This window comes from Pogonomyrmex barbatus, unplaced genomic scaffold (genome assembly GCF_055798465.1).
Source record: "Pogonomyrmex barbatus isolate J1 unplaced genomic scaffold, ASM5579846v1 scaffold3, whole genome shotgun sequence".
NCBI classification, from domain to species: Eukaryota; Metazoa; Arthropoda; class Insecta; order Hymenoptera; family Formicidae; genus Pogonomyrmex; species Pogonomyrmex barbatus.
In genome coordinates this window covers 12692293-12718341 of record NW_028297127.1, presented here as the reverse complement: position 1 = coordinate 12718341, position 26049 = coordinate 12692293, and the positions used below count along the sequence as shown (strand labels likewise).

Genomic DNA, 26049 nt, shown 5'->3' with positions numbered 1-26049 from the left:
GATAAAATTATCAATAAAAAACTAATTATTGAACAATAATAAGTAAGGAGAAAGGTAACGGCTATTTCCGTATTTCTTATTTTCCATTCATGTTTATTATAATTAAAGACGTGATAAAAACGACAAATGATTTTACAAGAGTAAGTTTTAAACGGATCAAGGGAGCAAGTTTCTTGCGCCCTTGTCGAGATTGTCAAGCATCGACTCCCGATACGCTCGCAGATAATTTGATTGTGCCAACCAATGGCGAGTTTCTAAGCGGTACCCCGCGGAGGGCCCAATCCCACGGCCCATTCATGTAATTCTGCAGCGTAATACTCGCGGGACGCAAGATACCGATCGCGTACGACCAATAAGAAATCGATTCCACGCAGTCACTAACCTCAGCGTCATCGCCTACGAATTTTTATCTACTGTCAAAATATAGGTACAGCCAGTACTTCTTTGAAGATTTTTCATAACTCACGATTTTACGGTCACAAAAACTTGCGACAAAATGGTTTATTTTCCTAATTTTTTTTCTACCAATCCAATTTAGCTATGTGATAAGCATTAAAACATTTTTGCAATCTTACTGGCTGTTAGTTTACAACACAGACACACCTTTGTTGATAAATCCTGTAAAGCATGTGGAACGTAAAATTTTTGTGAGACAGAAAGTCAACCGTCACCGATTTTAATAATAGCGATTCTGTTACAATTGAAAGCTATGAGTCGCGTAACACTAGTAGCAAAATGGACGATTGAATCTCGGGCATCAGGAATAGGTGTCTTGGATAGTGGCAGTTCGTGTTCCCACATTTATTATCCTGGAAGTCGGACCGGCACTAACGAGGTTTTGATCATTCTCTCGTCGGTGCGAGGTCCATTCATATGGCCTTCTCTGCACCGATCGGCTATTCGAGGCTACCTGCTACATCGACTCCTTCTCTTTTACTATCCAGCCTCTTTTACTATCCAGCATTGTATGAGAAATCCGGCGTTGCGCCGGACGTAAAAGATCTCCTTGTATGAAGGAAGGAAATCGGGTTCCTTTGCTCTTTCTTCCTACTCCTTCCTGCACGTGAATCATTTTTAGGGTGACGCATCCGCGACGTGAGCTATACGCGTGGCTAAAGCAAACTTATACTGCGATTCGTTAAATGTCGCAATGCCATATAAAGCCAGCTTCCGGAAGTGATCGATATATTACTTGAACGATTCTTTATTCGTATAGGACGAATTTTATAATACAATGTGTCTTCCAGACAATAATAAATATTACAATCAGAAAAATCCAAAATCGATTCTACATATAATTAAATTTACAAATTAGAACAATTGTAAGAGATATCGTAATTATTATTATTATCAGGGTATTACATCTAATCATTTTGATTTATATTAAATTATAAAATTTAATATAAATTAATATAAATTTTCGAGTATGATTATATAATCTAAGAAAAAGACTATGACTTGATATAACTTTTTTATGAAAAAAGTAACCGAGTTATTGTACAAAAAAGATAATGTACAGACAATATCTACGGTGACATCCTCCTTCTTTGATGCTAATTCGGAGATTAAGATTAAATGATGTAATAACAAAAAACTTTGATCTTGCATTATAGTGGCTGACGAATTTACAATACGGTTTCATGGATAAACTGATTATCAACATATCATTCCTTAAAAAATGCTTCCGTTATGTTCGGATCTTTACAGAAAACTTTCAATTTTTCATTAGTTTTAATATATATATTATGCTGAAAATATATAACAAAAAAAATGTGTGAAATTCTCCAAACACACCGTCATGATGTGTTTATCATAATATTGTCATTGCTTAAATATAGATACATACATATATATATATACTGATACTCAATAAGATTCACATTATGAGAGATTATTGACGATAGTTCTCGTAGTCTCTCCGTGGTAATTTCGAGGTCGTCGCGGAAGAGTAAGAAGAAAAAAAAAGTAGGATCATCAAGAGGGTCGAACGCGATAGATCGGATCCATTTTGCAGGGTACCGTCCAGATTTCCCGAGGGAATCTCTCGTGGCAAAGGGATGAAAGAGAAGGAGACATGGCCGTGACGCGCTCGGAGGGTGAAGAAGACGGGGCTTCGGCTATTAGCGATCACAAATAGGCTATTACGGACCCATTAATAGAGCGTGGCCACGAGACGTACGCCGGCCGACACGGGAATCGCGGGTACCAAACATCCATCAAGCCCGACCACGTCTCCTTCAAACCCCTCTTCCTCCCATCCCACCTCATCTCCCCCCCTCTCTCTCTCTCTCTCTCTCTCTCTCTCTCTCTCTCTCTCTCTCTTCTTCGGTTTCCCTCTACGGTCTCTCCATCTACGTCACGTCTCGCTTCAGCTATGAACGACGGTGTAGGGTTTCCGGGAGCCCCAGGGACTAGTAATCCGAGATTCACTTTGTGCATAAGGACCCGTGTGCACGTAGAGCACGCGGCCGTACCGTGATGTACACGTTGCGTCAGTGACGTACGTATGCCACGCGATACATTCGGATCGAATCCGGCGCCAGCGGGCCGGTGTCGGTGCGACTTCGAGCTCTCCGCAAATCATTTCGTTTTCGATGCCGCGCTGGGTCGCGAATCCCTCGGTGTCGTTATCTTTCTCGTTTATTCGCCTAGTAAAGAACATATCAGATTACCTATCGCAGTTTAAGTTAAACTTTCGCTAAGCCAAGCGTTTTGCGGATCTACCGTCCTGAATATATATTTAGCGATGGGCAAACAACACATGTATACATATAAAATATATCTTATTATTATTTTATAATATTATAAAATTATTTGAAAATATATATATATATATATATATATATATATATATATAAAATTTTATCATATCGATTATGTCACGTGTGCCTTTATGTTTGAATTATTTTAGTCGATAAAAAAGTAGTTGTCGAGTTAAATGTTTCAAATGTCTCGTGATAAATAATTTGTTACGCAGAGAATGGTAACGGAATGCTACGTAAAATCACGTATTATAAAGGAAAAAAATAACTTGACTTGCAAATCTCAAAGGGGCGGCAGGAAAGAGCTCTTCGAAACGAGCAACAAATACGATCGTTTGCTCGTAAATAAGCATAAGCTCGACTAATCGAATAGGCAGTGCAACTGGAGCCACGTGCCGACCGGCAACGCCGGTGGCAAATACCACTGCGTTGTTAGCCCAGTTAGTCAACATCGGCGCCTCGGATGTTAAGCCGACTCGTTGTAACACTGACTATCCCACCCCTGCCATCCCCTTTTCCTGTCGATCGTGCACACGGATCACCCTGTTCGTCCGACGGAACATCGCCGATTGTTTCCCCGATCCAAAGATAATAAAATGTGAAGTGAAATAACTTTACTTATGAGAAAATCAAAGTATTTATGATAATATAAATAAAAGAAGATGTTTTCCCTCATATTTTAATTTAATCAACATTAAAGTAAACGTTTGAATAATTAAAATCGGACAATGTCGTTGTCATTGATATTTTCGAGTAGAATATCTTAATTTATATGTATTAATATATGTGATGTAAACTCGATAAACTTTTATAAATATATTAATTTACAAAAATTATTTTATACACAAGATTGTAATCGAATATATTCGTATACAGTTTTCATAAGTTATCGTAATCACGTTGCATGTAATCGTAATCGGAAATGTAACGCTTTTCGTGGTGATAATACAAACTTACATTTCCCTTCGAGAAATATTGGTACATCCTAGGTCACATCGGTCGTTTGACTTCTCATCGATTTCCAATCTCGATAACGAGCTAGTTTTTCCCAGCCGCAGGCTCGCAACGAATAATGCCATTCATCTCCGGCTTAACATTTCCCGCCCGTTAATCTCACGTGTGCGGCGTAGATCGGCCGGACTTTTGACGCGCCATCGATCGCGAATCTCGGTAATCGAATGGCAGCCTCGGACGATTAGGGACTTCGGTCGCGACAAACTCTAGCAGGCAATTGTCCGCGGCTTAACAATCGGTAACGTTAATCTAGTTTAAACGTCCGAGTAGCTCTCTTAACTTTTGACTTGCTTCTAAAAGGCTTTCAACAAATACGATTCGTTGGCGTCAAGCGCTTCGGACTAATTAAACGGCGTCTCGTGAAACCACCGGAACTCAAAGTTTCACTCATCAGATATATTATATTATAATTTGCTAACTGATCACGACCGCGCGCCAAAATCTTTTTTACAAGACTTTTTACAAGACTTTTTCATTTCGAATCGGAATACTTAAATCTGTTATGCCAATAATTCCGCGTTACACGAAAATAACAAATAAAATTATGAGTAATATTTTGAGTAATATTGAAGTCATTGCTTTCGACAGATCCCAAACAATGCCGGCATATTCAGATTACGGTAAAAGCACCATCATATTTGCAGAGATAATATTCTACAAAATATCACGAATATATGCGAAAATAGCAAATATTGAAATGAGAAATAACCAGGAAGATTAAGATTTTTAGGTAAAAACTCCTAACTATGCAAACTGCATATAGCTATGGATATAGACGCATGCATACGGATATAAATCTTTTTTCGAGATTTAGAGAGAGAGAGAGAGAGAGAGAGAGAGAGAGAGATCTTTTTCGGATAAAAAGTCTATTACCTATCGTCGTAGTAAAGACTTATAAACTCGACACGTGGCCTCCTCATTATCGACAATTAACAAGCCGATCTCTGAGCTGATAACTTGCACTTCATCCGCCTGTCGTTCTTTTCATTCCCCTATGTCCGATATGCTTTCGTAGATATATCCACGTCTTTACGGTCGCGCGTAACGGTGGACTCTTTCCTATCTCTGGTGCCAGGAGCCCTCAGTGGTACGCGTAGGGAGCTGAAGAGCGATCGTGGCTGGCGAGTTCCGCCAGCAGAGAGAAGGCAGAGGAGCCGAACGAGAGGGTGTAGCGGCGAGGGTAGTTGCTGGTCGCGAGGGGCAGCAATCGCGGGTGGTGCAGAATCGGGGGAATGGCGGGCGGTTCGTAGAGGAACGAGCGGGAAGCGGCGGGAGGTAGAGGAAGGTGGAAGCGGGGGGGGGGGGGTTGTAAGCCGCTTACGCCCGCCGAGCGGAGAGCGACTCCTCGCTAATTATTTATAGGACCCTCTCTCGGCTCTCTCTTCTTGCACGAGAGATCCTTCGTGGAGACGAGCTCGCTTCTGCCTCCCTTTCTGCCCCCTTGCTTCCCCCGCTGTCCCCCTTTCCACTCTTCTGATTCTCTCTCTCTCTCTCTCCATCGTCTGCTACCAACCTCGTTCAACGTCCTCTTTCCGTACCTTTTTTTTTTTTTTTATTCTTATGTCCGCGGTCTCCTGTCCTCCCATCCGACCGGTCCGCTATATACTTTTATTCTGTGTGCAGAACTTATAACTGCACGGTACTCTTTTACCCTGACAGTGAGTGTTCCCTAAAATGGGAAAGGTTTTGGAGTCGTAAGAGCGAAGAGTATAGAATCTGGGCAAACTGATAGAAGCGGGATGAAGTGCATGGCTTAACTCGAAACGTGGCTTTAAGAACAATAAGGATACAAATTTCGGATTTGCAAAGTGATATCAATGACGCTAACGCGCGTGGGTAAAATCATGTTTACTTGAAAATTAGTAACAAATTTTACGACGATAGATAATTTATATTTTTTTATCACATATGTTTATGTTATATACAAAACATGATAGTAGATAACAATTACACACACATATATATATATATATATATGATATAATAAAAAACGCGTTATATATAAAAGTTTTTATTAAAATTTAATCCTGTGACAAAATAAAACGTAATTGATAAGATTAACATATGTATAAACATGTTTATAAAATAATGGTATTATTACTTAACACAGTCAGTATAAATTTCTAACTATAATTTATTATAAATGTTAAATAGTCTTTAGATTTAATATCGTTGATATAGCTTTGTGAATTCTAATATTTTATTAGCGTTACACCGTTAATGTATAACTGAAACATTATATAGTGCAAATATCACAGAGTCACGGATAGACTCGATATAATTGCTTCATTAACTACGAGCTCGTAGATAAAAAAAAATCGCATAAAAGTCCGAATGATGACGATAACGACAATAATAGCGTTTGTCAGTTCTATCGAGGTAATCGTGATATGCAATGCAATTGTCCATCGTTAATCAGGAGTCCGTGATTGCGCGCAGAATTAATCGGTCGCGTCGGGAAAATTGATGCTCGCTCTCCGCCGGTTTTGTATGATCATCGCCAATGAATTTTTTTCGTTTTTTCACTTACCCAGGAGTGAATTACACGATCGACCTTTCGGTGCCCGATGCGTCGGTGATGGGCGCATTGCGCGGATGTACAAAACCAAGGAATTCCACCGCGTGTGCGCAGCCCCCATGACGGCGGAAACTGACGGTCCATTTTTTAGGATTACCTGCTTTTCCTGCAACCAACGGAAGGATCGAGGGACGATGAAAAACGAGGAAGAGCGGCACGGGGCGGAAGGGGAAGGGCGGACTGGGAGGGAGGGAGGGGGAAGGGAGGAGGGGGACGGGGGATAGGTGCGTTGATCGCTTGCAGGGCGAGTCGAATGTTTGGACAGAGGGAGCTTAACAATGCGCTCACGGCCCTTGACTTCCTGGCGGAGCGTCTGATCTTCCTGGCCGCCGGTTAAGTTCGAAATTGGGCCGAACGTGGGAGGCTGGCAAAAAATCGCTCCGGAGAGCGATTTTTCTCGATCGAGTGCGCGATCGGTTTTCGCCATTGTGCAGGTGCTCGTACTCCCGGCATCGGGAGGGGGGAGGGGAGGGAGAGACGCAAACGTGTGCACTCGACGAAGGCATTCCCGGTGAAGAGCAAGATGCGATCCTTCCGCGGCTCGAAGCCTCGCGAGGAAGCTAATCCGCCGGGACGAGAGACCCGTCGATAATATTGTGCTGATTAAATGAGGCGGCGGTGCGTCTGTCACGAAGAATCGAGCGTATTTTTTTTGCGTGTCGTGCTGAAGAGAAACGGCATCGCGCGCTCCTCCTCGGCGAAGGACGGCCCGTCGATTATCGAGCGATTGAATACGGACGAGCGGAGGTCCTTTCAAGCGCGGCGATGTTGAATTTTTAATAATTCGAATCCCTACTTCCCGTTTGCGCCGCTACGTGAGTAACTACTATTTTATACTTCGATCCATTCCAGACCTTAGAAATTCACCGTCGCCGCGAGAAATTATTAATTACGTCGGAATTACCTTTGTGCACGATCGTTCCTCGTCGTTTTTCTAAAACCTTAATTTTATTCAGTTCAGAAATTAATCCGGCCGTTGCCCTTAACACTCTTAAGTTACCATAATTTGGCGCGGGCCAAATCCGTCCGTATCCGTCATTTCCATAGCCGTCAGCGTTCGTTTCTAATTAGCGAACGATGATGATTATGATCGAATTTGCCAGGAAGATTGCTGCTCGGGCCGATCGTGTGGAAGAGTACGAGAGTTGTGCGAGGGACGAAGAGGAACGAACGAGAGAGATCAAAGGGTACGACGCAAGGAGGCAAGAACGTGTCCTCGCCGGCGTCTCGATGCGCACTGACTAGCGACTTTTTCAATTGAATTTGCGACACGGCGCGATTCCGATTCCTTCCTGATTCGATTTTCTCGAGTTTAAAACGGCCGCTTATAGAGCATTTAAGCGATCCTCAAAGTGGGAACGGGAAATCTAGTTACGGCTGCGCGAGCTGGCCTCTTTGATCCTGCCGATTTGCTCTCCCCCTTACGCCCACCGCTCGCGTCCACGCTCATTCTTTGCCCCCCTCCCCTCCCCCACGTCTCAACGTCCCCTTCCTCTCGTTAGGGATATTGCCAATCGAGAAAGAATTCCCTTCTGGACTTTATGGACCTCCGAGATTGCGTGAAAATTTTATCCGCTCTTTATCCTCCTCGTCCTGCTGCCGCAGATCGCGCGTCCTCCTCTCTCTCTCTTTCCTCTCATTTCTCTGTCTCCCTCCTCTTTTTTTTCCCATCTCCTCTGGCATAAATTAATCTTTCGTATGGCGGCTGTCGTTAATTTTCCGCGCGGAAATATATAAGTCGCGGAATAATCGCGCGTCCGCGCCCTGGTGCGATTTAATTATTTAACCGCCGGTCGAATTATCAAACCGGCGCGCTGCACGGTTTTATTATTTATACTGTTTGCTCGTGGAAATTGTTCGCGCGATTGAGCGCGAAATATTAGGAATCTGCAGCGAATAGAGTTTAGCGACGATTCAGCATAGAGACTTTTCACGAGCGCCTACATAATTTATGACTCACTCCTGCGTGTCAATCCGCAGGGGGAGTCGAAGGGGGAGAGGAAGGACGCAGATGAAAAATGTAATGTGCGTAAACATACAGCGGATGCAGACCTGCCCGTCCTGCGAAACTCATTTTCACCTGTGACCCGCCAGGGAGGAAAAACATAAAATATAGGTTAAACGAATGTCGGAGACATCGCCAGTAAATCGCATTTTACAATCAATCCTCTTACAATATGTTTTATATATATATATATGAAAACGTTAACGTCAGATACTTTTTTAGAAAGAGATATGAGCAATAAATAAGTAGAAAACTCTTCGGAGCTTTTTCCCATACTTACACTAAGCTATAGTGCAAGAGCAGTTTAATTCAAAGATTTATCTTCAGCTTTATTCCAAGAGGTTCTTGTATTATTGGGGGGGAGGGAGGGGGAGATTATCATCTAAGAAAAAGAGAAATAATCTTTTCTTTAGTTTAGAATATAAAATGAGAATTTTAGAATATAAAATGAAGAATTCATGTGTTTCATAAAGATCTAAATTTATAGATCTCTTCCGCTCTCGCATGTTGCGTCGAGAAAGCGGCGTTTTTCCCGTTTTCACGGTCGCCTTTCGATGACACGAGATTTGACCGATTTGTGGAAAAACTCAAATTATATCCATCAATGGCGGACAAGGCCGCCTTTTGATCTTCGTCGAAGGACAGGTCACCGGTGCTCTCCGTAACGGGACAAAGTTATGGATGGATGGCGAGGGAAGGGAAGAGAGAGATAATGCAAGTATTAAGCCGGCATAGACAGGGAGGTCGCTACAGGAAAAGGGGTAAGAGAACCGTTTGCAAGGATATAGGTAGGTAAGTCGGGGCTTAGCCCGGTGACACAGTAAGCGGAACCGTGGCATGAAGCTTACCGGCGACTCTCCCGTAGTTGTTATAATGGGATCCGGCTAAACGCAAGCCGATTTTAACTCTTCGCCGCGACACTCGGCCAAGTTCAAGGCCATTGTCTTCGCCGCAAGAATGAAACGTCGTCGGGCCGGCGGTCCTTGTGACGCGTATCGACGACATCCTCGTCGCAAAGCGTTCGTCGTCTCCTTCCCTCCAGAGTTTCTTTGTTTCTCGAAACGCAGCGATGTTTCTCTTTACGTTCCAACTCTGACCTGAGACTCAAAGAACGCTTGTAACGCTCCGACTTTCGCAGCTCTCATATTCGTATCGTGCCCTTTTGTGCTTCAATTTTTGAAACTTTTAAGCGGGCCATTAGATTATATAATTGTTGTCATTCTTTTTTACCCCTTATAAATTAACAAATCAAAAAGTATCCGTGCGATTATTTCTATATAAAGGCGTCATGACGTTCGATGTTGTGACGTAAGCTAAGATCCACCTGTCGTCAAGACTACTCGAAACGAACGTAGTATGACGCAAATGCAGTGCGACGATTGAATCGAGATTGTGCTCTCGAGTGTCTTTCATGCGGTAGATATCCTCTTTAAAGAGAAAGCCGGAGGATTTGCGCCCCGATTATACGAAAGGGTCATCAAAGCGCGCGCACCAAGCAAGCGATTCGTTATAGCTCGTTAATTTGATGAGTTAGAAAGGATGCCGGATTACGTCGTCAAAAGGTAGGCAGGTACGCGATCTGTCCAATTAGCTGGGCATAGGGCGGCTCTCGTTCTCTCCTTCATGCCCCGCATGGGGTCTTTTGTGTTATGATGTTTAGACCGTTTAAAAATATACGCTACTACTGTCGGACCCATCCTCCTATTACCCGCATCTTCGCTTTGATACGCGCACGCGGATCCATCGCGGAATCCGTAACGCACCTGTAATTTCCTAATGGACCAAGTACGGGAGATGTGAGTCTAACAATCAAGATTATGGTCGACATCATACATCTCCCTTCTTCCCGTTTGCAAGATCACGCTCATGTCAATTAGCGAACAGTTAATTATCTTCCCGTGGGCTAATTATCAATCGCAATACTTGTATTTTTATGTATGTAAATTAAATTAGCTGTACCTGATAACTGTACGCGATAAATATTTTAGATTTAGAGATGTCAGCCGTAGCCGCCTTGTAGATCCTTTTAATTTTTTAAATTAAGCAGATAGGAGGAAATATATTAAATATTTTTAATTGCCTTTATCTGTCCCGCAATGCATTTCGTTTACCGTGTCCCGCGCTGGAAGGAAAATTAGACGCCAGGGAGTGCGCGGGTAGTCGCGACACCGCATCGCGATTACCTCGCGCGGCCGTGAGTTTGTAATTAATATAGGCTTAATGGTTCAAGATCGATATATACGCGGCCGCTTAAATAATGAAGTGCGGTCGCTTTGACGTTAATTAATTTCAAGTGCATTAGCAGAATTGCAGCCCGCGGCGGTAGGATCTTGCGAACATCAATGTGATTAATAAGAACCGCGCTCGCAATCTATAAAGCCGCCAGGCCGAAATAGAGGCAGGGATATTGCGAACGGCATACTGGAAACTCCGTCACAGAATAGCTCGAAACGTAATTCGTGTGTCAGGGTCAGGGTACGCGCGCGCGCGCGCGCGCGCGTGTGTGTGTGTGTGTGTGTGTGTGTGTGTGTGTGTGTCTCTGGGAAGCGATAGAGTTTCGAATTTAAATTGGTTAGTGTCTCAGTAGGTGTCTTTTGGAACTATCAGGGAAATATCGAAGAAACGGGAAAGTAAATTGAGACCACTTATTAATAATATGTGATATTTTTTTTTCTGATGTAGGAAGATCCCTTCGCACATGATAGAACAATCATGTATCTTACAAGAGATATACGTTTTATGTACATTTGCTTCATCGTATTATTACAAAGTAACTTAGGTCTACTGTGTGTTTCCATAATATCCATTACGATTTTATCGCCTATCTATCATTTATCTTAATGATATTATTTCTTTTTATTCTATAATTATACATCGTCTAACGTAGTGTTACAGGATAATATACATTAGGTAGTATACACGAAATATACATTCACGTATATTAAGTAGGCATTCTTGCATATACTTCTCTCTTTTATCAGAAAACACATTATGATAATGAAGTTATCGCGCGAAAAAGTGCAGTGCAAACTTTTATAAAGTTTAAGACCTTCAAACAGACGAAAAGTACCATAGAGAGAAATGACTATATAACAAGACTCTCTGGGACGAGAGTCAACAATTCTTACTTTTCATATCTCTCTCTCTCTCTCTCTCTCTCTCTCTCTCTCTCTCTCTCTCTCTCTCTCTCTCTCTCTCTCTCTCTCTCTCTCTCTCTCCTTTTTTCTGTAACATATAGAGATGTTCAATTCTTGCGATAGAGTTCTGAATCAGTTTCTCATTTTTCACGCGCGATCATATTCATTATTATTATTTACAAATTCTCGGCTATTATGGCCATTATTTGATATGAATAATTATTTATACAATGTTAATCGTAATAATAAGGATAATACCAATGACAAAGACGGCAGTGATGAATACTCGTCTTTTAATCTTAAAAATGCAAAGGATATCATAGATTAGATCTTAAAATAAATTCATATGTGTGGCGCGTATAATAAGCTTCTTATGGGAAATTTGATGACAATTTCCTTATGTGAATACAGTCTTTTTTTTATTTTTATTTACAAGGACAAATTTCCTCTTTTGCTTCTTTTCCTCTTTTTCGAAAATAAAATTCGACTTTCCCATGGACTGATATCGGTCGTTTATCCGGTTATACATTCGTAATTCACATTTATTGCTAAATCCGCTTATCTTCATTCAGATATATAAAATATTTGTCCCCAAAGTATATGCTATGTATTTAGGTAAAACTCAAATTCAGACAATCTAGAGTTCAGCGTTAAATATGAGTTACGAGTGTGAATTTTCGACGAAATTGTGGCAAAAGCATATAAAATAACGATAATTTTTGCAATTTGAAGATGCGCGATTTAATAAAAAATCATCTCTCTCAATAATTGCGAATTAGCGTTTTATCGATTGTCTATATTCGATTCTTAAGAGATCGAATCTTAATAAATATCGTTTTCTTTGTCGGTAACATTAACTTAAAGTAATAAATTTTCATGACATACTTTTTTACTCAATGTAATAATAATGTCAATAAAATATTACATTAATACTACTTGTACGGACCATTTGTTACACAATGTTTGTAATATTTCAAAAATATATTTTAGGTATATTGTCCGGCGGTTAATTTTAATCAAAGGGATGAAAAACGCGAGATAAAAATAATTTTCGCAATTTTATAATGAAAAATTTCAAAAGGAAGAAAAACGGAACCGTTATTGCAGGGCATTATTGATAAACAAATGACTAAACATTTGTATATCATTGATTAATACCTATACTTTATAAACTAAACATTACAGCAAAGAAAATCAAAAAACATACTCCATCAACGTGATTATAGAATACAAAATATTCTCTGTGATAAAATTAAAATCATGGCTAAAGAGAAAATTTCACATTTTCAATCTGTAAAACAAATTTGTGTAATAATCTGTCAGAAATAATTCCCTAATAAAAAAATAATGTTTTATACTAATATATCAATTATATATTAATAAAAATATATTATTGACATTTATGAAATTCTTTATACAGAATAAGTAATGCAATCTGAACAGATGTATCTTTTTAGTCAATATCATTTTATTACTATAGTCAAAATAAAGTGATATATACAAAAATTAAAGATCTGAATAACATACAATTTTTTGTAAAGTTATTTTTCCTAGATACAATGATGTTACAAAATAAAATTGAATGCATTAAATAAAATATAATTATTTTGTGAATTATATATATATATATATATTGGTTCCTCATGACAGCATTTTTATACGAGAAGAATGCATGTATAAAAATAATTATTAAAAGAATACATAGGAAATCATTTGTATAAAAAAAAAAGTATGATTCCGTTTAGAAAATATGTAATTATGCTTTGGTATATCATTGCCACAGATAAAAAAATAAACACATACAGATAAAAATTGCCTGTTTAAATTGCAAGATTTATCCTATATATTTTCATTATTTTTCTTCTAATTTATTTGCATGCATACATACGTTGTTTGAGAAGGTGCTTTGAAATAACTATAAAATGATATTAAATTAAAAATTGTCGCCATTTACAGATACTATTATTTCCTTCAAGTTTTGTGAATTTCAGAATATTAATTTGAAATATCGATAGATAATCTACAGATGATGAGAATTCCAATCGATATTCATAGATTCTTTTGAAATTTCAAATATGAATATATAAAACAACAAAAGATTCTGCAGTCTTAGTCTTTTCTGTTACTTTTTCCAATATCTGGTATTGGCGTAAGTATAGAAAGAAGATATTATTACAATACAAACACTTTTTGTTTTTCTAATATATCTTATTTAATCTATGTTAATACGATTTTAATCGTATCGAGAAAGTAAAAAGAATAAAAATTTCAAAGCACTTTCAAAATATGAAATTCGAATAATTTCTAAATCAGTTATCACAAATATATATAATCTAATTTGCAATAAAAAAAAATAAAAAAATGTAACAGAATATCTCCTAAAACAAAGCTGTGATAAGAGAACGATTACCATAAAATAATAAAATCGTTTAAATAAAGTAAAACCAATGATTAATGATTATCAATAATTGACATTAGTAATTATCAAATAATCATGTAAATCTGTTTTACCCGCGATTTTATTCTTCCGGTGATCGTTCGTCTCGCAAAACATTCCTCCTAAGTTAGAGACGTCAAGAAAACTGTGTGCAAAATATCTAGTTAACAATTTATCCATAATAGTCTGAGTTTCGTAGGTACGATCTAGATCTCTGGTTGCATCAAGCCAACTGAATATCAGAAAATACATCTCGTGTATTGACGCACGTCAAACGTTTCATACGAATTAACTCTCAGCTATTACTTGGCGATCGATGACCGATATCATATAATTATTTCGGCAAAATCTTAACCTTCATGAAGCGCGATGCTAGCGCGAAAATTCTGTATTGCGTATTATGCAATTATCGCGATACTGGCTAACGTCGTTCATCTCGGAATGATTGTGTGTGTAACTTATTTATACACCGATTCGAATTCGTACCTATCAAGGGAGGTGCGGAGAACGTTCAGCGTTGATTTGACGCAGTCCCTTTCCCGCAATGATCAATTATCGTCGGAGTCCAGATTACCGTTGATCTCGTGACAAATCGCCGTGTTCAGTCGCCAATGATAGGGCATCGAGGAGCCGGCCGTGCTCGCGGTCTCCTGGCCCCGCTGAAAGATCCCGGAGGACCTGCTGGACCGCTATGCCAATGGCGGATATTTCTGCTCCGGTAGCACGTAGCCGGCGGCCTCGTCGCCCGAGGCGGCGGCAGCGGCCGCGGCGGCCGCGGCCGCCGCTATGTCGTTGCTGGTGGCTTGCGTCTGACTAGTCACCGGATTTAGATGGTGACTGGTCAGGTGCGACATGGACGGGGTGAGCGTCATGTTGGGATGATACTGCGGATGGTGGTAGTTGGCCTGCGGGCTATGGTGCATGTGGGGGATCTGAGCCTGATAATAGTCGCCGCCGTACACGCCCGGGGTTTGGGCGTAGGCGTTGTAGCCCTGGCCGGCGTACTGGCTGTGGTTCACAGAAGCGGAACCCGCCGAGCTCCAGCCGAAGCTGTAGGTCTCGCCGTGGTGAATCTGATTCATGGTGCTCGGATAGGACGACGGCTGTAACTGATTGGAGCTCGGTGTCAGCGGCGGCGACGGGGTCGTTAGATTGCTGTTGGCCCCACTGCCACCGGTTGGCGTCGCTCCGACACGAGGATACGTCGACTGCGTCGACAGGAGCGGGGTGGACAAGGGCGAGTTTCCCGCTACCGGTGCTTCCCTACCTTGCGCCGGCGAATCTGGCGAGGACCGCCTGCTCGGCGTCGTCGATGAGCTCGTCGATATCCTGCTACCGGTGCTGCTGTTACTGTGATTCTGATTCGACCTGGGCGAACCCTTCGACGGTGGGGTCTGCTGCTGCTGTTGTTGCTGTTGTTGTTGATGCTGCTGCAACTGCTGTCTACACTTGGCTCGACGATTCTTGAACCACACCTGAAACAGAGGAACGGCAGAGAGTGCCGTGAGAATGCGAAACAAATATCCGTACAGATGCAATAATCAGCATCATCTTTACTTTCGCAATACCTTTATGGTATTATTATTATTTCGTAGAGATAAGAAAAAAATATTGTGGCTTGGAAATCAATTAAATTCCCTCAATAAGCGTCGTATCGTGATATCGAGGCATATCTTTCAACAAGATACAAAAGTTCCCGATGGAAACCGCAGCCCTAGGGATCGTCAGGGAGGAAAGATGTCCTACTGTCCCGCCACGAGAGACGAGACCGACCGAATGGGGAGTTAATCGGTGCAATGGGAAAGTAATCGCGGGCGAGCGGGCGTAACATTTCATTAAATCGCAACAATAACAAGAATCCGGAGGGAGGGGCCATACGGGGAGCGCGTGTACGAGCGCGACGTCCCGACACGCGTGTATTGGAGCATCCCCTGGGTCCTCGGTGGTTACGGCGTTCATCGGCACGCATGCGCGAATCAGAGCTCGTCTCGAGGGTTGTTTTCACCCTCCCCCCCACCCCCACCCCCCGAGATCGAATAGTTGATTTTGCTTGTATGTGCGAATAGTGCGCGTGTATCTTATGTGAATATATACACAGAGTAGCATACACACGTAGATTTTTCCTTCATAGTTGTATGCGACAGCTACAAACACGTAGCCGTGATGGGACGTACACATACACACGCATGATTCTTGGAAAGACGAAAACACCTATGTAAGTTTTTCTCTCCAGAAAAGGGACAGTAAGGAAAGGAAAAAGAAGACAGAGGAGGGAGGGAGGGGTGACAAAAAGCAACCCCTCGTAGGCCGCAAGCTCGTGAGTGCGTTGTGACCCCTCCTTCTCTCTTTCTCTTTCATCCCCCTTAATACTCCCCCTCACGCATCCCCTTATAATCCCGCCGAGGCACAATGTGGGCAGGGGTGCGATCCTATGAATCTATGCCCGCGCCTTTAAAAGCGGAACCCGTCGTCGTTGTTGTTATTATCGGCGGCATTGTAACAGTTGTTACGGAGAGTACGAATCGTTGGAGCGTATGAGGGATTTCGAACTGCATGGCCGTGCACGTTTGCCGATCGAGACAGAAGCCACGCGCAATCCTTTTGTCTCGAAACGTGTCAAAAGAATAGACGGAAACTTTAATCGCTCGACAAGCCGTCTCAGATATCATTTAAATTAGAAAAGTATTCTGGTGACATTGGATTACTGGAAGTGCCGAAATGTATTCAGAAAATATATAATTTTTTACAAACATATATGTGTGTATATATATATATATATATGTATAACAAATTATTTATAAAAATATCAAGTACATGAAGCTTAAACTATTTTTTTGTGTTTAAGCCGATACAATTAAAATAAAATTTCTTCAATATGCCGAAAGTGTGCGAATCACAATTTAGAAACCATAATCGCTCATCGCCGCAACGTCGTTCCTCCGTTTGTTTGGCTTCTGCTTTAGCGTGGCATCACGATAGGCAGATCCTCATTTCGCAAAAGTCATCCTCCACGCCGTGCAATAGGGTGCTGAAATCTGTTGGGCACGACATACCGCGAATATTGCGTATCAGCGCGAGTGAAACGAGCCCCCGGGAGAACGAGAAAGACGGATCTATATCGAGGTTGGTGTGGCAGACAGAGAACGATCCTATTATACGCGGTATGTTTGCACAACGACACCCCTTCAGAAGCGGCAAGCGAGCAAGAGCGAGCGAGAGCAAGAGAGAGGAGGGGGGAGGGAGGGAGGGAGGGAGGAAGGGAGAGAGAGAGAGAGAGAGAGAGATATCTACCCTCCAAAAACCAACCAAACAGACCGCGATGGCATTCGGAGACCCCCGGGGGCAACCACCAACAGTTTCACGCCCGTACACACGAGAGAACGTCGACGAGGCCGAGGTGCAAATTGCGCCACCATCTGGTTTACATCCAACGAACGGAAAACCACCCCAGTAGCCAGGGGGAGGCGACGCAGCTGCGTTGACACTCTGTTATGACAAATATATTTTCTTATTTGTATTATTAATACGACCCCATCGACGATACCCGTCCGGGAACATGTCATCGTCCAGCATGCACGATTGACGCGAGATCCGCTATTTGCTAATATGAACGTGATGAACGTTCCGCTCGCGCGCGCTGTGTGGCGTTTACTCATTTTGCACTCAATACTGTGAAAATATCGATAAATATTCAGATTCAGAAAATAAAAAGGGAATAGAATAAATTTAAATATTTAATTTAGACTATTTTACATTATACCTATTTTAAAAAACGTGGAAATGATGAGCGATTTCAAACGTGATCGAAATAAAATGACAAATATATAAATTCCTTAAAAATTTTAAACCCGCCGTCATAAAAAAAATATATCGTAACAGAAGATCTCTCTAATAAAATTCTCGCGTTTCTCGAGTTAACGCTCTCTACTATATTTTATACCGCAGCTATTTTCGGCTATATGGAATTCCGTAAAGCAAAAGGTCTCGTCGAAGCTCGTATGATAAACGAGCAAAAGAGAGCTTTGCGAGTAGTTTTCTCGCTGAAACCGTGTGTGCGGCCGGGATTCTCTCTAGCTCTGCTTTTTTTTCCCTTTCCTCTATCGAGATAATATTTTCCGATTCGTCCTCGGGTTATAAGTGACACGAACAAACGGCGCGGCGGCGAACGCGGAACTCTCATTCAACGCGGCGCGTCGCGATCGCGCATCGGTCGCGTCGTACGCAGCTGCGTGCGTTCGCTCGACGAGAGAAGGAGCGATCGCGTATAGAGCTCTCGCGAACAAGACAGTGCCAGGGGCTATAATCCAGGAACAAATCAACGATATGTTGTACCTCGCACGCCGCACTACCGCCGTGCGTATCTCTATCCATACCATACACCTATGTCCCCGCATCCGACCTCTGCCCCCCCCCCCCTCCTCGGTGGCCTCGCCGTCTTCCAGCTCGAACTCCCCCTGTGCCTTTAAAACTTTCAGATAGCATCCCTTCTCCAGATATTATTCGTTCGCACAGATACGCCATCTCGCACATACACAATCGCTGCCGCTGCGTATACGTGCGTATGTACTATTTGTTCGCATATATACGCCGCATTGCATTTCCCTTTGCATTGTGCGTACACCTAAGTATATACATGTGTGCTTCGTGTGTGTGTGTGTGTGTGTGTGCGCGCGCGCGCGCGCGTGTGCGCGGTACACCCTTTTGCAGTTGCGCCGCCATTCACGGCGGCTTAACTTTGCGTGGAAATTTCGCATCCTGGGGCTAAATTTCCACGCTTCTGTCCTACATATTTCACGATTCCGACAGGACAGTTACAAAATACCGCGATAGATGCGCGAATCGTCGATGACCAACCCAAACGTACTCAGATAAACATCGGTGTACAAAACATTAATTTTTTTCTTATATGAAAAAAGATAATTGTGATTCTAAGAGTTTGATTTCTAATATAATACTTTCTTCTATCACTTAAAGTTTTTACGTGACGCACGGTTTAAGTTTAAAAAAAGTTGTATATTTAAATATTTATATTACCTAAAAAAATAATGATTTTTTTTTTATTTTCTATTTTGCTTTTGAATCTTGCTATCTCTCTTCAATACTCAGCATATTGGATACTCCATTTGATCTGGTATTACTTTTCCGTGTACGAGATATCTTAATGAAATTGCAAAAACCATGTTTTTCCACAACAACAATATTATCATTCATTCAAATGAGAATCCAGAAAATGAATTTAAAATATATAATATTCTTCCTCATGGCTTTGCATGGAAAGATTGTATATCATTATTTTGATGATACTGATGATTATAAAAACTGTGAACGAAGTAGAAGAATTTGAATTCAGCATAAAAAATTATATTAGAAATATCATTAATGATCCATATAAAAATATATTGCAACCAATGTAGGTGAATGCGCTGGGTTGCAAACAAAATGTATGTCGTGTAAAGATTCTAGAGGAATGCTGTAAGAAAAATACGTGAGAAAATACATGGGATATAACGTGAAGGAACAGAAAGACATCGAATAATCGCAGGGATCTAATGAGTTCGTAAATACGCAAACGTAATGTAAAACACAAGTTGAAACGACAATTCAATTCTTCGAAACTTCCGGACTAGTTGTTTCGTCTTTCTATTTAGATGCTACCGCGAGACTTTTCTATGACTATTGTATGCAAATGTCAGAGGGTTGGGCGCAAAGTTGAAACTCCGGTATTCGAGACACGAGCTCGGGATCCGCGCGGGATCGTGACTTGGTAACACCCCGTTGCGAAATAAAGATGTCACGGGAACCGCAATAAAAGCGTCGACGAGCTCGTCGGCACATCTATCAATGTACGAGACGCAGGGCTGGGACAATGGCGAAATGGAACGATGTAGGGCGCGAACGTCGCGCTGTGTAAATATCTTAAATCTCGTCCGCGATTGCGGAAGCACGAAACGCGCCACCGTCTTTCTCCCTCGTTCTTCCCTCGTCTCTCTTTTCCCGCTCCTTCCGTCGCGTATCGGTGGATCGTGGATCGTTTCACATCAATGCAATTTTATATCGCGCAAAGACCTTAAATGCTGCAATGACTTTAAATGTTAGATACCGTATGCGAAATCGACGACGGCGATCTCGGATTATTCGCGCGATTTACCCGCTGAAAGTTCAAGGAACCTTTCCCGTCCGTCTACATTATTATTTCTACATCGTTGACAGCGATATTTCAGAAGCTATAAAATCTGCGGGCTGAGCGAGAGAGTAGGGAGAGGAATAAAAAAAATGAAAGGAAAAGGAAAAAAAAAAATAATTACCTGGACTCGCGACTCTGGCAGGTTGATCTTGAGGGCGACCTCTTCTCGCATAAAGATGTCCGGATATCTCGTTTTCGAGAATAGCCCCTCCAGCACATCCAGCTGAGCTCTAGTGAAGGTCGTTCTCTCGCGACGTTGCTTGCGTTGATTCATTCCTGCAACATGAGGGAAGGAAGCGCTCATCATTAATTATTATGTCTCATAAATCTCGGCGATAAATTTTGTTTCGTTGCTGCGTAACTGCGTCACGCTCTTAAAATTCCGCGCAGCGCTCCTTCGGAAAGGAGTAATTGGAAGATTTATCGATAGGCCTAATCATCAAGTTGGCTTCAATTCATTAAAGTAACCGATGATTCTGTAATGTGCGGGCGGTTTATTTAAAGGTTTCTTTCCCCGTGAAACACTTGTGTGCGGCAATCGAAAAAGAATGGGGGAAAAAAAACAGAAAAAAAAACGGAAGATATAACTGCCAGGGAACTACGCCGTTATCGTGAGACAGGTATCGATATTGGAACTTCAATACGTTCGCATGGAACTACCATCGATGTCGGTGTCTTCAAATATGGAACGCCTGTGACATCGGTGTCTTGTACGAAGATGGGGGTTGTTGCCTGTGCCTGGTTGCCGCACAGGGCGGCAAAGGGGGGTTCAACGAGGAGGGATAGAGTGTGAGCGTTGCGAGGTCGCGATAGCGTAATTTTGAACAGCCCCCCCCCCCTCCCCCTCCCTCCCTCCCCGCACGATCCACCCCACGCTACCTTCCTCGTGCCATCGAGCCTCGCTTGGCTCGTTTCGGGACCCACGTAATCCGCTTATAAGGGGGTCACGGGGGTGCAGGGTGAGGGAGACAGAGGGGAGGGAGGGAGTACACCCCGGAATACACGAACCATCCAGAGGACCAAAGTCGCGGTCGCTCCCAGCTGCCGTCGTTGAAAACGACGATGCCGGGGCTCTCGATGGGCACGCCGGCGAGTATATATACGACGCGTCCTCGTCGCGAACTAATAAAAAGGAGCGGCTGGAAAACTGCCTCTCGCTAGTGTCTCCGGGTTGAAAGCTGGGTTATAAAGTCGCAAGCGAAATGGTGGAATCCGAGAGCCAGGGGAGCCGCGCCGGGCACGAGGCATTTTTATGCGTCGAATTTTCGTGTTGTCGTGCCACACACAGAAGGTCGCGAGGTTAATGAGAGAAAAAGAAAGGCAAAAGGTAGGTAGAAGGTACTCGATCAAGATGCTAAGTTCTAATCTCGGCTCTCAAATCTGTGGCTTTTTTGCAAAGCAAAAGTTTTATCCGATTTCATACCCGCGAATGACCGACGATCATACGAGTTGAATAATTGAGAGAATAGGGTCATTCACGAGAGATTGGTGAAGCCCTGCCACATAAAGTAGGTGTACGTCTGTAATCGTCCCGTTAAGACCTGGGAGACACGCGAGGCAGCTGTTTACGAGACGATCGATGCTTTCTCTTTCTCTTTTTTTTTTATTCCTCTTATCCGCCATACTTGAAAACCCTCCACTTACCGAACATGATAAAGAAAAAGAATCACACCATCGAGATACAAAAAGAAGAAAGTCTGCGTTAAGCAAGGAAAGATATGCAAAACAAGAAAGCAGAACAGTGATTTAAAAACGCAAACTGAGTGGTACGCCATGAAAGAAAAAAAAAAAAAAAGAAAAGAAAAAATACCGATGTAATCCCTAGAAACTGCGTACAAACATAGCAAACTGTGACAAACAATAACAAATACAAACGATTGGAGTAAAATCAATTATGTACCGTGCAAAAGTAAGAAATTTAATTATATAGCAAAATACAACTAGATTTAAACTTAGAATTACAGTAACTCTAATCCATATTTCTAACATTAATAAGGAAAACATTGTTACAAAATATCTTATATTCTATTTATATGTTCAAATATATGTAGCTAATAGACATGTATAATTAAAAAATAAAAAAGAAAAATTATTTTAGGAGAAAAAGGATGAATCAATAAACTTGCCAATCGACAAAGAAATACATTACTTAAGACCTTTCAACGCGATATGATGACAATTTACCAATGGAAGCAATAGCAGTATAATCAAAGCCCCGAAGGAAGGAGCGGTCCAGAAGGAGGAAACAACGTCCGTCGGGCGCATCTCTCGTGGGTGCTCTTCTCGGGTTCGAAGAGAGCTCGGGATGAGGAGGATGACGACGAACGACGAGGACGGTACCTGCGCGATTGGCTAACGAACTGGTCGAGTGGGCTACCAGTATGGCACCGGAGTAGATCCTTGGGACAGATTGCGTCGAGCTCACAATGTACAAACTCCACGGTGGTCGGCATTACCGCCATCGCTTCGTGTGACGGACGCGACACACCCGCGATCGTTCGATCTATGATACGTATCTTCGCCGCCGCCTTCGGCACGGACCCGCCATTGATTATGGACACATGGAAATTCCGAGATGAAACAATCTCGTTGTTGTTGTTGTTGAGATAACGAATCGAAAAAGCGCCCGGACGCTTTGTTAAAATTTCACCGGTAATAAACAATGAGATTCTAATGTATACAAAAGTGATATGGAAGTAAACAGATAAAATAATTTTTGTTAGCAACCTTGATTCGATATTCCTTATCGTATCGTATATTTATTTTCAATGAGGGGGAAAGAGAAATACTACTCTTGTGTCAAGTTTCTCATTAAATCTAATATTAATTTAAAAACTGCTAAAAAATTCACTTATTTTCATGACGATCGGAAATATTTTAGGATTCAATCGATATTTAAATTTGTTATAATGATGAAATTATTCGTTAACAAATCTCATTCGATTAAAATTTTTTCACGTCCATAATCGGTGGCGCGAAGAATAGCTGCTCCAAGAGAACACTCTGATTTTCGAGTGGGTGTCGATGCCACCGTTAACAACGGCCTTTGCCATCGGTCCAGTGAAAGCCAGGCACGTCTATGTAGCTAAGACAATGGCTCCCCGATTATATTCTTCGCTTGTTTCCTTGACACGTGAGATACTGCCGAATAAGCTCTTCAAAGCCGTACTTTATATTCTTTATCTGGCGTTTGAGAGTTTTAAGTATGACATTGTAAATATAAACTGTAAATTAAAAAATGAATCTAAAGTCTGCGACCAAAGATCTATCGCCTGTGCTACATTTAAAATGATAATATATTTATTTTCAATGTGGGGAAAGAGAAATACCACTCTTGTGTCTCAAGTTTTCTCATTAAATCTAATATTAATTTAAAAACTGCTGAAAAATTCACTTATTTTCATGACGATCGGAAATATTTTAGGATTCGATACAATCGATTTGTGAACGAAAAATCTTGACAACCGTATCGTGCTTTAAGGAGAGACAGTCGGCTAAGCGACCCTAATGGATCGGCAAACACCCGCTGACTCTCGGAGTATGATTCGATTTATTATCGTCAGTGAGACGCGATACCGGGAGGGTTGATATAAGGGTTGCTCCGCCTCATTGGCCTGCAACGAGATCAGACGCGACCCTAATAGCAAATTCGTTTTGCGTTTATTGGATTCTTCCGCGCCCGCCGCGTTTCGCCGTTTCGTCGAGATCTGCGTAAGTCAATGGACCACTAACAAAATTTCCTGGTGATCTTTCTTTCACGCACGATCCGATGGTGCGATTCGCACCGATATTTCAGCGAGTTGTATCCAAAATTAAAACTCGCTGGACAAAATTTTCTCATCGTAATAAAAAAACAGATATATTCTCCATATTAACTTTGTAAATTATTTATATCATGACATTTCGCATTCATAATGTTCAATTATGTATCTTGCGATATAAACATTAAAAATATTTAAAGCAAATAAGATATCAACAATAATGTATCATGAAAAAAATGAATTAATCTCAATTGATTCCACTGATGTTAAAATAAATAAGCTCTCTCCAGCTCTAATTAAAAAATGATGAACAGAGATACCTAATAAGAGATTTGAGAATAAAAAGAATTTATTAAATTACATTTAAATTTAATTGATTTGAGTAAGATATGTAATTAGCAGTGCGCGATGAAATGCGTAACGACGCGGGAATAATTAACGGCACGTTTGGTGACACGTTATTACTTATTGTTCCCCGGTGTATCTATTAGACTTCCGCGGGAAAGTGCGTGCAGTAAATTAATACAAATAAATGCGTGTCCGATTTAGATAACGTCGGAAAGCCCATTGCTACTGAAATACGGCGCTGGGAATTTATCTCGAGCGCAACATATCACCTGATACGCCAGGAAACTGGCGATAATTAATTGCAATTACATGCGTAGTCGACTGAATAATAAACGTGTATCGGTGTCGGTAACGCGAAGTTTTCATCGTTGTATTTAATCGTAGTTTTCCCGCGGTTTTATCCTCACCATTCCGATTAAAAAAAAAAAAATGTTTCAGGCAGACGTATTATATAACTCGACACTATTTTCCCTCGTGGTTTTGCGCGAGTTGACCCTTAAACCGCGGATCTGGTTTCACTACACATCTTTATAGTTAAAAAGCACGTGTGATCGTATCTTGAATTTAATAATTTTGTCACTCACTAACGAAATATTGAAAAACATAAAAAGCATCTATACTTGAAATAGCAATTTTACGAATAGCGATAAAGTTTTAAATATTGATACAATGAAATATTCGAAATCTTAAAATACGATGAGTTGATAAATCGTAAACAAAGAACGCGGAGAGGCATCTTTAAGGGCCGTAAAATGGCGAGCTCGTCGCAGGAGCGGACGACTACTTTGATATTCATAGAGCGAATCGTGATGGATGGAGAAGGAAGACAGTGGAAGGCGGGGCATGGTCGGGCACACAGAATCGAAAATTAATTAAAAGCTAAAACGCGAATAGGCTGCTACATGGCGGTGTCAGGGGCGGAGGGCTGGATTATTGAGGGGGACCGTGAGATGACAGCACGTGGTGGACGGTGACAGAAGAGGGAATTCTAAAAGGCCATCAGCTACGAAAACATTTGGCCGACTTTGCGTTTACAACGTGACCACCATGTGATCGCAATGCCGAGGATTCAAGACGAGAAACGCGCTATTTCCGTCAATATTTTCGTCAACATACGTTCCCCGATTCTGAGAAATTTACGTGATTGTTTTCTTGCGAAATTATTGACTGTAATATTTTTAATAACATACCATTAATGAGTTTATTTTCTATCATTTCCAAATCATGAAATTAAATAAAAATTTTAAGATTGAAGTTCATTTTAAACAATTCGGTTCAAAATTATATTTTTTTTGTATATAAAAGAATTTTTTTCTGATTAACACTTATCCCGTTAAATGTGTTTTTTCCATGTTGTATTCGTATATATCAAACGCGATATTTGAAATAGGTAAGTTATAAAAAATTCATTCCATATTTACATATTTTACTTCTTCAAATTGTTTGCAGATTACATGCATAAAATTATAAATAAGATTCTATCACGAATTTCATCAGGAAAATATTTATTTTTAATTGACTTGGATGCTATCATGTCATGTATTATTCCCATGCAGAAATTTAAAAAAGTGATTCTGATATTTCTAAAAAACTTTCTTTTTCTCTGAATATACACAAATTTTAGCTACCACCACCGTTATCAGGACATATCATATTTTTTTAAATCATACCTTCGCGAATGTAGTCTGGCTGGTATATCTCTATCCCTTGTCTATAACGTCTGCCTACGACAAATTAGGGATAATTCATTTGTTGGTGCAATATGTAAAAAATTTGTCAACCGAATGTTACAAATAATAGAATTTTTTTAAATTCTTGTATAA

At 41.2% G+C, this 26049-nt stretch overlaps 1 protein-coding gene across 2 annotated transcripts in view; it reads right to left on the bottom strand.

Moving 5' to 3' along the window:
• Positions 1–11004: 11004 nt before the first annotated feature.
• Positions 11005–26049, bottom strand: part of LOC105422559 (uncharacterized) — a 56707-nt gene continuing 41662 nt past the window's right edge. Inside the window, exons 3-5 of one of the 2 annotated variants that reach the window (XM_089079294.1) lie at positions 25897–25950; positions 20239–20393; positions 11005–15408 (exon numbers count right to left, since the gene is read on the bottom strand). In XM_089079294.1, the coding sequence (XP_088935420.1) occupies positions 14623–15408; positions 20239–20393; positions 25897–25950 (995 nt within the window). In that variant the 3' untranslated portion in view covers positions 11005–14622. The remainder of the gene's footprint in view (positions 15409–20238; positions 20394–25896; positions 25951–26049) is intronic. The other variant, XM_011631980.2, reaches the window with a different exon arrangement.